General features: G+C 37.1%; 1 protein-coding gene across 1 annotated transcript; it reads right to left on the minus strand.

Moving 5' to 3' along the window:
- Positions 1-1,045: 1,045 nt before the first annotated feature.
- On the minus strand, positions 1,046-9,868 carry LOC128030292 (polyadenylate-binding protein 1A). Its single transcript, XM_052617784.1, has 15 exons — positions 9,302-9,868; positions 8,132-8,325; positions 7,939-8,054; positions 7,540-7,679; positions 7,078-7,172; positions 6,866-7,003; positions 6,694-6,789; positions 5,198-5,470; positions 3,422-3,512; positions 3,231-3,341; positions 2,995-3,143; positions 2,593-2,677; positions 1,661-1,791; positions 1,463-1,555; positions 1,046-1,371 (listed from the first exon to the last, which is right to left on the minus strand). The coding sequence occupies exons 1-14, from the start codon at positions 9,492-9,494 to the stop codon at positions 1,469-1,471; spliced, it is 1,899 nt and encodes a 632-aa protein (XP_052473744.1). The 5' UTR covers positions 9,495-9,868; the 3' UTR covers positions 1,046-1,371; positions 1,463-1,468.
- Between the last annotated feature and the right edge of the window lie 4,526 nt (positions 9,869-14,394).

Raw genomic sequence — 14,394 nt, forward strand, 5'->3', positions numbered from 1 at the left:
TTAAACCGGTCCCTACATAATGAAACTTTTTTTTTTTTTTTATATTTTGACCGTTACTCTTGGAATATGCTGCTGTAAACCCCTCAATCATAGATCTGTATAGTATACACATCAAACTCATATAAAACGTTTTTTCACCATAGATATACACACACATATATAAAAAAAATGTTACTTGTATTTAAGAGTCCTTCGTTATTTATCCCAAGATCACACTTATTCCCAAGCCGCCAAAGCTATGCCAATAAAGACAAAAAAATAAAATAAAAAAATAAACACCAGTAAGACTTTTTTTTGTTAAGATATATGTTAAATACTTATTTTAATGATTTGAAGGGTGAAAATGTTCTCTTTAAAAATAACCAAGTATACTTTAAAATAAAACCAAACAAAAATATCCAAGTCACCAAAATCAAAACTGGATGAGCTGGTTTTGGACTTCATTGATAAGGAACTCATTCCCATAAAACAGCCTTGTTTACAAGATTGGGTGAGTAAGAGAAAAACTCACAAGATAAAGTATTTTCCTTATTTTGTAGCAGAAATAAAATCCTGCAGAAAAAGCTAGATGTCATGTGTGTAATTGGAGTAAAGTGCACAGATGCTTATTTAAAAATGCAGTGAAGTAGAAAGTAAAAGTTGCTGATGTCTTTGACGCTCAGTAAAACTAAAAAGACACTCCAGTACAGTAACTAGATTTACACCTCTGTTAACTTGTAACCAACAACCTTAACACAGGCATTTAACTTCAACTCAACAAAAATACTAGGCATCCAAGACCGCTTCTCCCTTGATCATGTGCCAAATGTCGTCACTCCATCTCATGACTGAAGACATTAAACGCTTACGAATGCCCATGATCCTTCAGGGCATTAACCCCGAGATCCTCAGCGGTCAGACCTCAGGTCACTCAGTGAAGCTTGAAATGTTGAACATGCAGGTTTATCAGCTTCAGCAATCTGTAAACCGTTTCGGTCCGAAAGATTTCAGCACAACACGTGATCAGGTCAAACTGATAATTCATAAAAACACATGAACGATGATAAATGTTTAAAGTTTTATTTATCCAAGCAGTTTAATCCAATGTACGTTTCCAAATGTTCAGCCGTCAACTGCGAGAGCATGACTGAGAACGAGCATTCATTAAGAAGAATTTAAAAAGAAAGGAATGTTTTGGAATTTTTTTTTAAATTAAAAGTTTTCTATTTTTTTGTAAATTTTTTTGTTTTAATATCATCAAGGTGGAGATTTAGTCTCAACCTGGCAAACCATGTCACCGTGTTGCTTTTTTCTGTTTTGAGTTTCTGGTTTTTCGATATTTATTTTCTTTTTTCTTTTTTATGTGTCCCTCCTGGTGAAGACAGAACCATTCTGAGAAAAAAAAGGAAGACAAATGCCAAACATTAGAAAAAAGTCAAGCAGTGAGAGAGTATAAAATAATATAATCCAGTTGTGCGGTCACCTGGTGTTAGACGGCCTGCACAGCGCTGCTGGGGGTCTTCTGCGCAGCTTCTTTAGCCTGATGAGCCTGCAGCACCGCCACCGCTTCATCCACCTGGAATTAACAAAATCATCATTAAACACCACATCAAATACACATTTATCACTTAAACTGGTGAGATAACCACATCACCGCTATCAGGAAGTCTCGAGCACTGACCTTTGACCTCAGAGACTCCGGAGACTCCAGCATGTGCAGCAGCTCAGAGTTGTCGATCTCCAGCAGCATTCCGGTGATCTTCCCAGCCAGACTGGGATGCATGTTCTGGATGAGCGGGAACAGACGCTCACCTGTCGCAGAAGAGAGAATGCATGAGAAAAATTAATAAAAATTTGTTTTTTTAACTTACATTCATTTAAAATATATATATAATATTTACAAATTAAAAGAAATATGCAAATAAAACATAGGTATACTGTATATTTAAATTATATATATATTTTTATCCTTTTTATCCCTATAAACTTACAAGTTATTTTAAATGCATAAAATTTGAATTAGAAACTGCAAATTAGAAAATTATAAGTTGATGAGCTGGAACAGACAAGATATTTAAAATTTGGTATCTTTAATTTTTATCTACTTGGACTTGGACAAGTAAAACATGGGTATATTGTATATTTAAAAATAAAAATAAATCCCATTTAAAACTAAATTTACAAGTTATTTTATATACATAGAATTTGAATTTTTTAGAATTTGAATATTATAGTCTATTGCTCCAAATATCCCTGTGCTACTGATGACTGCTTCTGTGCTGCAGGGACACATTTATTAGATTAGATTCAACTTTGTCACTGCACATTTAAGGTACAAGGCAACGAAATGCAGTTAGCATCTAACCAGAAGTGCAATAAGCAGTAAGTACAGAATATACAAGGTCTATAATATGTACAATAACTACACAGATAAGTATTATGGACATAGTCTACAGATTTTAAATACTATAAGCATGATATACAGGTAGGTGTACTATGAACATATTATACAGATTTATATAAAGTGTTTAAAAAACTATTCTATTCTAATTTACCAGGACATAAGATGGAGAAGAAGAAAGCAGCACAAGAGGAAGGAGAGGATGAACTCACCGAGCATCTGCTTCTGTTCTTGTGGAGGGGCGGCAGCCAGCATGGACGCGGTCAGAGGCTCCTGACCCTGAACGTGGACCGCAGGCTGAACCAGAGTCAGATATAAACACGTTAGGAGAAGAAACACACAAGCAAACACGTGCTGTGACATCAGTCCATCGTAATCTCTTAACAGCTGCATTCATCAGATTAGAGCTGGACTATTATAAATGGTTACATTTTGCAATAATAGAATCATGCAGTTGAGATTTGCCACACACACACACAGCCGGTCAAAAGTTTGGGATCTGAACAATTTGATTATTTTGATCAAATAAATGCAGCGTCAAAATCATTCCAAGTCTCAGTGACCCAAACTCTCGTCCGGTCGTGTAGTTATTTCCAGCTGAAGCGGGTCAGTACCTGCTGCATGGGCACCTGCGGCTGAGAGGGCATGTGCTGCGCTGGGTTGCGGACTCCAGGTGTGTACTTGTACTGTGGCACTCCTCTCACCTGAGACGTCCCTGTGGGGGCCCCTGCGGCGCTGGGGCGAGGGCCCATGGCCTGAGACGCTGTGGGGAACACAGAACACACTCAGGATCAGTGAGCTGTGGAGTAATGCGCTCGCTGCACCTGTGAACGCCCGGCTCAGAGCTCACCCATGCGCTGGGGCGCGATCACCCGCGGGACCTGTGAGGCGGGACGCACGGCCCCGAAGGCTTGAGGACGGGGCCCCGAGGGTCTGACGGCGTTCGGCATGCCCTGGAAATCTGGAACACAAACGAGAAGCAAAGCAGTGAAGCGGAGCTCTGTGCGAGGCACTGGAGGGGATGTGGGCGGAGCTACTCACGCTGAGGGCGGACCCCCTGAGTGGCCCAGCGAGGACTGGGGCGGAGCTGAGCGAGCTGACTGGTGGGATAGTAAGCTGCACGGTTCTGAGCCTGTCAATCACACACAAGACAGGAAGTGAAAACCACATGACGACTATCAATCATCTAACGCAGCTTAAGGAATAATTTAAGTAAACATCAATAAGTGTATATTATGCAAGTACACATAAGGTTTTTTAAATCATAAAAAATATGAAAACATACCAGTCATATTGCACAAAAATCTACTTAATTGTAAAGGAAAATATGATTTTATTCCCCAACGACACATTTATTCTTGTTTTAAGCATTTCACATGTTCAGCTTCTCAGGAAAAAAAACACCGGGCTCATTTAGTGTCTTAAGTCTTGATTTAATAATGTACTGTGCGTGCAACGTTTAGTGCCACCACTTCCTGTTCACATACAAGACATTTTTATGCCTTAGTTTGTGAAAAGGCCAGACTTTACGACCTCTGCTTGACCTTTTACCTTGACAGCCAGCATGTGAACACTAGTGTCTCCTGTTTACTAAAGTGAAGCCGTTAAACTAAGCGTTTATGAAAGAGATGCATAGAATTAGCTTTATTAACGTCAGCATTCAGCAAAGACACGTCTAAACAAGTCACTTTCATGGAGCTTTCTGTTGCTCAATACAATAAATTCACAAAAAGCAGTTGTGTAATCAGTGTGGAAATATCCTACGCACTCAGAATTCCCAATCCCCTGGATTCCGACGGCAAATATTCCCTGAACACTACGAGGAGAGCACACCTTTAAACGGGACTCTGAGTGAGCACTATGAAATCAGTTACTGTTTTTCCTAAATTCCATTTTTTTTGTTATTATTTTTTTTTGACAACTCCTAAATAGTTAAATTAATAAAAAAAATTTTTTGATTTTAAATACTGCTGATTTGATTTTTGTTTAGTTTTTTAGTTTTTTTTTGTATAATTTTGACGCGTGTATTATTGGAATTTTACTATTTCACCCCCATTTCCTTAAATCTATTTTGCACTAGGGACACAAAATAGTTTCTCTCAGGACAAGCCAAAAAAATAGTCCCCAATGAAACTGCTATTTTTAACCACACTGCCATTTAACCAAAAAATGATGAAAGGCTTCCATTCTGACAATGCTTCAAAATGTTAACTTTTACTAGATTTACTAGCCTTTTTTCAGGTTTGGCATGTAAAGCAAATACTCGCGTTATTCCTTATTTTCTGCTTCTAGAGCCAACTGGATAAATACTGCAGCTAAAATTGTGCTTTATGCGTCAAATAAAAGAAAATGTGTGTACATGTGTATGCTTGTAATATTTGAGAGAATCTGTGAAGTTCTGCCGCCATCTAATGATGAGAATCTGGTACTGCGCCCAAACAACATTTTACTAAAAGCTCATTTTTTAAAGATATCCACCTCAAATTCAGAACTTAACTTGTTTAGAGTTACAGCTTTGATTTTCAAGCAGGTTTAGAGTTCAACACGTTTCATAAAATACATATTTTCTATAAAATATACTAATTTTCATAAACTTGATACGTTTTTCTGGTTTTAGTTTTTAAAGCTTTCAGTAATCCTCAGTGGGTCTTTTTTAAATTAGACCGAACTCATGTCTGCCAGCATGGACATTTGTGTCCACTATGGACCTGTGTGTAGCTTAAGAAGCTACAGAAGGGTTCATTCGATACATTCCTGTGAATTCTAGACTCCGCATCATCCGTGTAAACCTCAGGGGCTTGTGAGAGCTCCTCTGACCTGTGGGATCGCAGCCATGAAGTATCCTGAAGGTGGCGCTGGCTGGTAGGGGTTGAGGACGGGGTTGGGCACGGCTCTGACGCTGGCCATCCTCTGCATGTACTGACTGGTGAGATGAGCCTGACGCTCCTCCTTCCTCTGAGCCAGAGCCACATACAGCGGCTTGGTGGCCACGATACGACCGTTCATCTCCGTCACCGCTTTAGTGGCTTCTTCAGGAGACGAGAAGCAGACGAAGCCGAAGCCCCTGCTGCGGCCGCCTTCCATCATCACCTGGACGAGAGACGCAGAGGTTAACACACACACACACACACACACACACACACACACACACACGCGCGTTCGGTGTCAGATGGATGTATATCACACACTTCCATGTCTTTCCTCCAGTAACAGATCAACTAGATGGGGAACCAAACTATTATATTCAATTCCTATTGATTTACACAACTAATTTTATTACTACACTATTTAATAGATATATTATTTATATAACAATATAGTACATTCATATTAAAGGTTAAAATGGTTAAAACGTCTTCACTATTATATTAACACTAATTTGTAAATACTTATACATTTTATACAGAGTTGATATTTTTAAACAAACATCCGGTTACACTAATAAAAAGTTCAAATGTAGAATAATTGTAATTTATAATCTTATTATAATATATAATATTTATAAGTAACTGCTATTTAATTTAAGATATTAATATATCAGGTTATATTTTATATATATATATATATATATATATATATATATATATATATATATATATATATATATATATATATATATATATCCAAGTATTTTATATTAATAGGTATTAATATTATACATATCATTAATAACTTCAGAAAAATATAATACTATATTTATAACAAACTGCCATTTAATTTTATATATATATATATATATATATATATATATATATATATATATATATCCAAGTATTTTATATTAATAGGTATTAATATTATACATATCATTAATAACTTCAGAAAAATATAATACTATATTTATAACAAACTGCCATTTAATTTTATATATATATATATATATATATATATATATATATATATATATATATATAAAATATTAATAAATGTATATATTAAAAAACACTAAAATATAATTAAATATTATAATAAACATGCAAATAATTTAATTGCATAAAAACATTTAAATTGCACATAGGCAAGTTTTACAATGATCTGTTTCAACTCAGTTTGGTAAAATATAAACATTTGTCAAAATCTTGTTTTTACGGTAGATTTAAATCAATCATTTGTTTGAATTTCATGATAAAATTGAATTTGAAAGATATCAAAAGCTTTTTGTGATGCCAAGCATGATACAAATAAAGTTTAGCACCATCAATCATGCATGAACAGGAAAAAGAGTTGAGGTTAACCGATCGATCTCTGGATTAAAGAATTGATGAGGGTTCATTCAAATGTAAATAAATTAAAATCATCTAGCTAGTACACACCTTTGCGCTGGTGATGGTGCCGAACGGGGAGAACTCTTTCCGCAGACGCTCATCATCGAGTCCATCGTCCAGATTTTTCACGTAGAGATTGACTCCCTGTTGAAGATGAGAATGAAAGTTGACGTACAGACACGCTGACCCTTGACCTCTCTCATCAGCATCCTCAGGTCACCTGGTAGCGCGTCATGCGGTCCTGCTTCATCTGCTCAAACTTGCGTTTGAGCTCCGTCTGACGCTCTCCCTTCTTCTGAGCGCGCCCCACGTACACCTGCTTCCCGTTCAGCTCTTTCCCGTTCATCTCATCCACGGCCTGAGCATCAGAGGAAGTGCGTCAGGTTACAGCGCTGCACTGATGAGATCAAACCACACTGAAGCCTTCCTCACCTTCTGGGCGTCCTCGTGCCTCTCGAAGCTGACGAAGCCAAAGCCTCTAGATTTACCGCCGTCATCCGTCATGACTCGAATACTGAGCGCTGGACCTGCACACACACACACACACACACACACACACACAAGATCAGATTCATGTGATGAGGTCAAAACATCTAGAAATAAAATGCACCTAAATAAATATAAAAATAATTACAAGTCTCACTGACCCCAAACTTTTGACCGGTAGTGTATGTATATATATATATATATAAAAAACTCTTTCAGCTAGTTGTAAAGGCAACATTTTGTACTTAACTAAGCTAAATTAATAAAACTAAATATATATGTATAGTAAAGTGAGAAAAAAAATATTTATATAAACATGCATGTATTTAAAAATATAAATTAGATATAAAAATTCATGAAAACTAAAAATAAATCTAAAAATACATAAATGTGAAAAAAAAATCTCACCAAACTTGCTGAAAACCTCCCTCAGCTTCTCGTCATCCATATCTTCTCCGAAGTTCTTGATGTAAACGTTGGTGAACTCTTTCGCGCGGGCGCCCATCTCTGCCTCGCGCTCCTTACGAGACTTGAAGCGACCCACGAACCTTTAAGACACAATACCTTTTATTATTTTTTATTCTAAGCTTTCTTACTCTGAATATTGATCATTTTTAATGAATCAGCATCAGATGCTTTATTCATGGAAAACAATAATAGTTACAAATACTAATAAAAAAAAAAAGTTATAGGTTTTTACTAAACTTGCTTGCAAAAGACCGTGCATGATGTTTGAGACACACTCATCACGCTTCACTCCAAACCAAACACAGTTTAATTCAATGCGGTTAATTTTAACACACTTACACTTTGCGATCATTGAGCAACATGCCGTTCATTTTCTCAATGGCTCTTTCTGCAGCCTCGTGGGTCTCAAAGTGCACAAAGCCGTATCCTTTAGAGCCGTTCTCATCACAAACCACCTTCAGAGAGAGAAGAGCAGCTGAGCACGAGCACAAACACCTCACACATGCGTCTCGCAGCACACACGCGACCTCACCTTGCAGGACAGGATGTTTCCGAAGGCAGAGAACGTGTCGTACAGGGCCTTGTTGTCGATGGACTTGTCCAGGTTCTTGATGAAGATGTTTCCCACGCCGCTCTTGCGCAGGGACGGGTCTCGCTGGGACCACATGATGCGCAGCGGACGGCCCTTGATCACGTCGAAGTTCATCGTGTCCAGGGCGCGCTCGGCTGAGACGGAGAACACAAGCATAACAGTTACTCAAACTAACAATAACTACTCACTCAAACACTACAGCTATTGCTTTACATTTATATGAGTGTGTAATTATATATATAAACATGGTCAGAGAAAAAAAATCTGTGCATATAATCTATAAAATTAGACAATATATAAAACGCATGATATTCTATACATCTAAAAATATAACATTCTAAAATATAGACGTAAATGTTTTAGTTTGTAAAATTAGCTATGCATAAATCTAAAATGTAAACTGTCAAATACAATTATAATATAAACAGTTACATATATAAAATAATATCCTATATAACGTCTAAAATGTACACAAATGTAAATCGTTAAAACAAAATTATAAAAAAGTACAGAAATATAAAATGCAAATAACGAGCAAATATAGAAAACTAATTAAAAAATGTAATGGGTCACAATTATATATATATATAAAAAAAAGTTTAAAAAAATAATATTAGACAATATACAAGGTGTAAAATATCTTGTATATAAATATTACATTTATACAATACACAACACGGTTATTAAAGACAAATTTGTTAATGTAAACACTCAATTGTACAAAATGTTATATATATATAAAGTTGTGTACAATTTAGTTTTTACAATAACAAATTTGTATAGATTTGTATATATACACACATACACACACAAATAACACTGAAAATATATATTAAAATATAAATGTGCCATATATCTAAAGTGTGTGTGTGTGTGTATATATATGAAAAAAAATTATATATACATATATACATACTGAAAATATACAAATAAAAATGTAAATACTTTAAATACAGATTAGACAGTCTAATGTAAGTAATAAATACACACACACACACACACCAATAAAAATATAAACGACACATGGAAAATTTTGTTTCTAAAGAGAAATTTTGAAATGATAGGACCTCATATCTAAGGTTTATAAGAGATATATAGAGTTCGGCTCACCGTCGGCGGGCTGCTGGAAGTTGACATAGGCGTAACCGAGCGAGCGGCGCGTCATCATGTCCCTGCAGACCCGGATGGAGAGGATGGGTCCAGCTGGACTGAACTTCTCGTACAGCATGGCCTCCGTCACATCTGGGTGCAGATCCCCCACATACAGAGAGGCCATCGGGTAACTGGGCGCGCTGGGGTTCATCCTCACGGACCTGATTGAAGACACGCGGACACGATCGAAACAGCTCGGGTTCTTCCTTGAAGACGGTTAAACACTCACTTAGAGACGGATTAAAACGCGTTCGGTGCGGCTCGACGTCGAGGTTTCGGCGGTTAAAGCTGATTAAAATCTCCTCAGGCCTACTGCGATGCTACACTGCGATCAAACTCCTCCAATCTGCCGCGGATCCTGCTTCACCGAGGCACTCGGTACTAAAAGTAGATTTTTTGTTGGTATTTTTCTTCAGTTTTGTTAATTTTTTTTGTATTTTTGATTTTTTATATAAGATGTGTGCCGCGGTTCTGAGGCACACGCGCTCTCTCTCGCACCGCACAGAAGGGGGAGAGAAGCGGAAGTGCGCCTCAGATAAGAAGGCGTTCTCGCCGGATGTTGCGCGAGGTTGTTTTGTATTCTAAAGTAAGAGCAGAATAAGAGTCCGTGCAATAAGAGTCGAGCGAATGACGCAGAAAATAAAGAGTAGCGTCTGGGAATGTTTGAAGTGGACAAAATAGTCTGTCGAATGCATTAATGATTAAATGTCATGTCAATTTAATCAAAGATCGGTGTGCGTCTTTGTTAAACGGGACTACTTTAATCTAAGTGAACTACTCTTTTAATATGGAACTCCGTTTCTGCCATGGGATAAAAATGTAAATGACTTTTTATTAGCTCCTAATTTTTTCATTTTCTCGCAATTATGAAATTTGTGAGAGATATAAACTCGGACTTTAGAAATATACGACGCAATTTCTGAGAGAACAAAAACTGAATCACGAGATATATACGTAATGTTTTTCCTTTTTTATTTTTATCCCCTGGCAGAAACAAACATCCAAGTGTTTATCTCCTATTGATTTAATAAAAATTCAAAAAAAAAAAAAATACAGCTCTCTTATGATCTAAGCACACGTACAGTACACTCTTAATACATGTTTTTGTTGTTTGTCATATTCAAATATATCATTATATGTATTTTTCTTGTCATTACTTGTTTTGTGTAAAATGCTTTGGGTATATTGTTTGGTAACATTAATGCTAATAAAGTTCTTTAGATTAAATAAATTGCACTAATCTTGGTTCTTGGATTTAGTGATAATAGTTTTTATTGCAGAGGTAAAATCCACATCCACTCAACTTTAACTCTAATGTGGAAAATGAAGTGTGGCATTGTGATTAAAAGATAAATAGAAATGCCTTGCAAAAAGCAATCCAGAAAAAAAGGAGGGTCCAGTGTTTAACCAGAGGGTCACATTAAAAATGGCATCATATTTTATTTAAATGTAATGCAAATAAATACAAAAAGTAATTCTTGAAAAAATCTACACAGTAATTTTACACAATCTAAACATGTTAATAAAAACAAATGACTATTAGTACTCTTATAAAATTCAATCAGGCAATCATACATTTCACAATTTAATATTAATATATGAATGTCAAGAATTCAGAAGTGCATATATTTATAATGCTTACACTACACAGAAATAATATACAATTAAATTATGCTTATTTTAAATGTATTGTGCAGGCTAAAAATATAATAAGCTTTTAATAATCTTTCAGTGCGCAAAACCATGATAATATGAAACGCTTCATAACTGAGCTCACAAAGTGATTTTAAGCATTCATAGTCAAATCCATGTTGAAGTGTTCAATGGATTTTTGTTGCAGTGTGTCTTTCCAGTAAAACAAAAAAAGATGCAAAAACAAAGTCCTTGACATGTTGAACCAGATGAGTTGGGCTTTTTGCTCCATGACTGTTTATTTACAGCACAGCAGACAAATGTGAACCACACACCAAACAAGGTATTGTAAGTAGATTGCCAATTTAACTGACACAGTGATCGGAAATGTTTGCTTTTCTGCAGATCAAGAAAAATATAACTATAAGATTAGAGCTCTCTTTCAGAGAGAGATAATACCAATTCCTTACATAATAACTGAAATAGCATTATGGAGAATATACCTTGGGAGAAAGTATGGACCTTGCCTCATAGGTAGATATCTGCTTACCAACGAAGTAAAATAAATAACATTTAAGTTAATTCACAAATGTTACCCAACTAAAGTTAGACATTGACATGAGTTGCTGTTTTTGTCATTCTTCTGAAGAAGTCTTCATTCATTTATTTTGGCAATGCTCTGACTTAAGAGCGGGTTCGCGAATCATTTGAGTCAGATTGGGACTTCAGAGCGGGTTTGCGAATCATTTGAGTCATCTGAATCATTTGCGTCATTAGACTCTGATCGCGACTTCATAGCGGGTTCGCAAATCATTTGAGTCAGATCGCGACTTCAGAGCGGGTTCGCGAATCATTTGAGTCATCTGAATCATTTGCGTCATTAGAGTCAGATCGCGACTTCATAGCGGGTTCGCGAATCATTTGAGTCAGATTGCGACTTCAGAGCGGGTTCGCGAATCATTTGAGTCAGATCGCGACTTCAGAGCGGGTTCGCGAATCATTTGAGTCATCTGAATCATTTGCGTCATTAGAGTCAGATCGCGACTTCATAGCGGGTTCGCGAATCATTTGAGTCAGATCGCGACTTCAGAGCGGGTTCGCGAATCATTTGATTCATTTGAGTCATATCGCGACTTCAGAGCGGGTTCGCAAATCATTTGAGTCAGATCGAGACTTCAGAGCGGGTTCAATTTGAGTCAGATTGCGACTTCAGAGCGGGTTCGCGAATCATTTGAGTCAGATCGCGACTTCAGAGCGGTTCGCGAATCATTTGAGTCATCTGAATCATTTGCGTCATTAGACTCTGATCGCGACTTCATAGCGGGTTCGCAAATCATTTGAGTCAGATCGCGACTTCAGAGCGGGTTCGCGAATCATTTGAGTCATCTGAATCATTTGCGTCATTAGAGTCAGATCGCGACTTCATAGCGGGTTCGCGAATCATTTGAGTCAGATTGCGACTTCAGAGCGGGTTCGCGAATCATTTGAGTCAGATCGCGACTTCAGAGCGGGTTCGCGAATCATTTGAGTCATCTGAATCATTTGCGTCTTTAGAGTCAGATCGCGACTTCAGAGCGGGTTCGCGAATCATTTGAGTCAGATCGCGACTTCAGAGCAAGGGGCAAGGAACTCGACCAGAAGTTGAAGTCGGGTGGGGGCTGCGATCTTTTAGCAGAACTTCACTTGCGTTAGCATTCCCATTGTCTCCCATTCATTTTGGCGTCACTTTGACAGCGAATAACTTTACATCTGAGGCGTTTAAAGACTCTGTTTGTCCATTATTTATTTCTAAAGATACACGACAATGTATAAAGGGCTCCATTACCTTCTATGTTACATTATGGCCCCGTATAAACTGTTTTTGTAAAAAATAGGCTAACGATTGCGTCATAACCACTCGGCTCTCTGTCGCATTACCGTACAGACAGGAGGAGAAGCTCGCAGGCAATTAACTTAATATGGCGTACTGTCGTTACATTTTAAAATACTATACAAAATAATTAATCACAATACTTACTCCTACTCACTCACGACAAAGAACTCCCCGCTCAAGCTCGCCGTCTCTGCAAGATTAACGATGGCAGTTTTCACGCACAGCTACTAGAAGATTTACATCTGTCAGACAGGTTGCTGACGTCGTCAAGCTTCGTTTGAGTCTGCGCGTCATAAACGGAAGTGCTAAAAAACGCTAAAAATGGGCTTCATTTGTCTCAATTGAGTTCCAATGGGGTCGCTGTGTCCATTTCTTTTACTGTCTATGCTTCAGAGCGGGTTCGCGAATCATTTGATTCATTTGAGTCATATCGCGACCTCAGATCGGGTTCGTGAATCATTTGAGTGGCGGCTCTAGACAAATTTTACTAGGGGGGCCAAGGAGGGTCCAGTGTTTAACCAGAGGGGCGCATTAAAAATGGCAACATATTTTATTTAAATGTAATGCAAATAAATACAAAAAGTAATTCTTGAAAAAATCTACACAGTAATTTTACACAATCTAAACATGTTAATAAAAACAAATTACTATTAGTACTCTTATAAAATTCAATCAGGCAATCATACATTTCACAATTTTATATGAATATATGAATGTCAAGAATTCAGAAGTTTATATATTTATAATGCTTACACTACACTACACAGAAATAATATACAATTAAATTATGCTTATTTTAAATGTATTGTGCAGGCTAAAAATATAATAAGCTTTTAATAATCTTTCAGTGCGCAAAACCATGATAATATGAAACGCTTCATAACTGAGCTCACAAAGTGATTTCAAAAGTTTACGGCTTTTAAAAGTTTGTGATCTAACAGGCACAAGCGAGTCTTTTAAAAACAACAACAAACATAAAATACAAATACACAAAATAAAAGTCATTTTATGCAAATCCACAGCCTTTTTATCTTCAGATCAAGCATTATAATGTGAGTATATAATATTGGAGAGAGTTTTACCATGCATCCTGCTGTAAATGGATGAGGTGCGCGCTATTTGAATACTGAATGGAGAATGATTGACAGAGGAGGGAAAACAAGGTTTCCGTAAACTTTAATTTAATGATGTAAATAGTCTTCTGTCCATAACATTAAGCTATGGGATTGCTTCCGATGACCAAGTCACCCAAACTGATGTGAAAAAAATGGGAGGCGCCGAAAAGCGCGATGTTTGCATCCCTGAATATGATTAAGTTCCTAAGTGTTTAGGTGCGCTGCACTAATTTACCCGTGTAGAACGTTGCGTCACATTAGTTCCGCTTTTGGCGCTCGCGTGTAAAATCAAATTACTTTGGGGGTGGCCAGGGACATGTCTACAGAGGCACGGGCCTCCCTAGGCCTCCGTGTAGATCCGCCACTGCCAACAAAGGTAAGCCATCGACCAGATTGATTCACTGTTTCACTTCGGGAGGCCTTTATTCACC

This window comes from Carassius gibelio, chromosome A16, assembly GCF_023724105.1.
Source record: "Carassius gibelio isolate Cgi1373 ecotype wild population from Czech Republic chromosome A16, carGib1.2-hapl.c, whole genome shotgun sequence".
In the NCBI taxonomy this organism is placed as follows: domain Eukaryota; kingdom Metazoa; phylum Chordata; class Actinopteri; order Cypriniformes; family Cyprinidae; genus Carassius; species Carassius gibelio.

Excerpts from the sequence above, each read along its gene's own strand:
- LOC128030292 (XM_052617784.1), bottom strand. The coding sequence starts at position 9,494 with ATGAACCCCAGCGCGCCCAGTTACCCGATGGCCTCTCTGTATGTGGGG. Across the intron at positions 7,004-7,077 it reads GGCACGAGGACGCCCAGAAG|GCCGTGGATGAGATGAACGG; the intron begins GTGAGGAAGGCT and ends TCTGATGCTCAG. Across the intron at positions 6,790-6,865 it reads ACCGCATGACGCGCTACCAG|GGAGTCAATCTCTACGTGAA; the intron begins GTGACCTGAGGA and ends CATCTTCAACAG.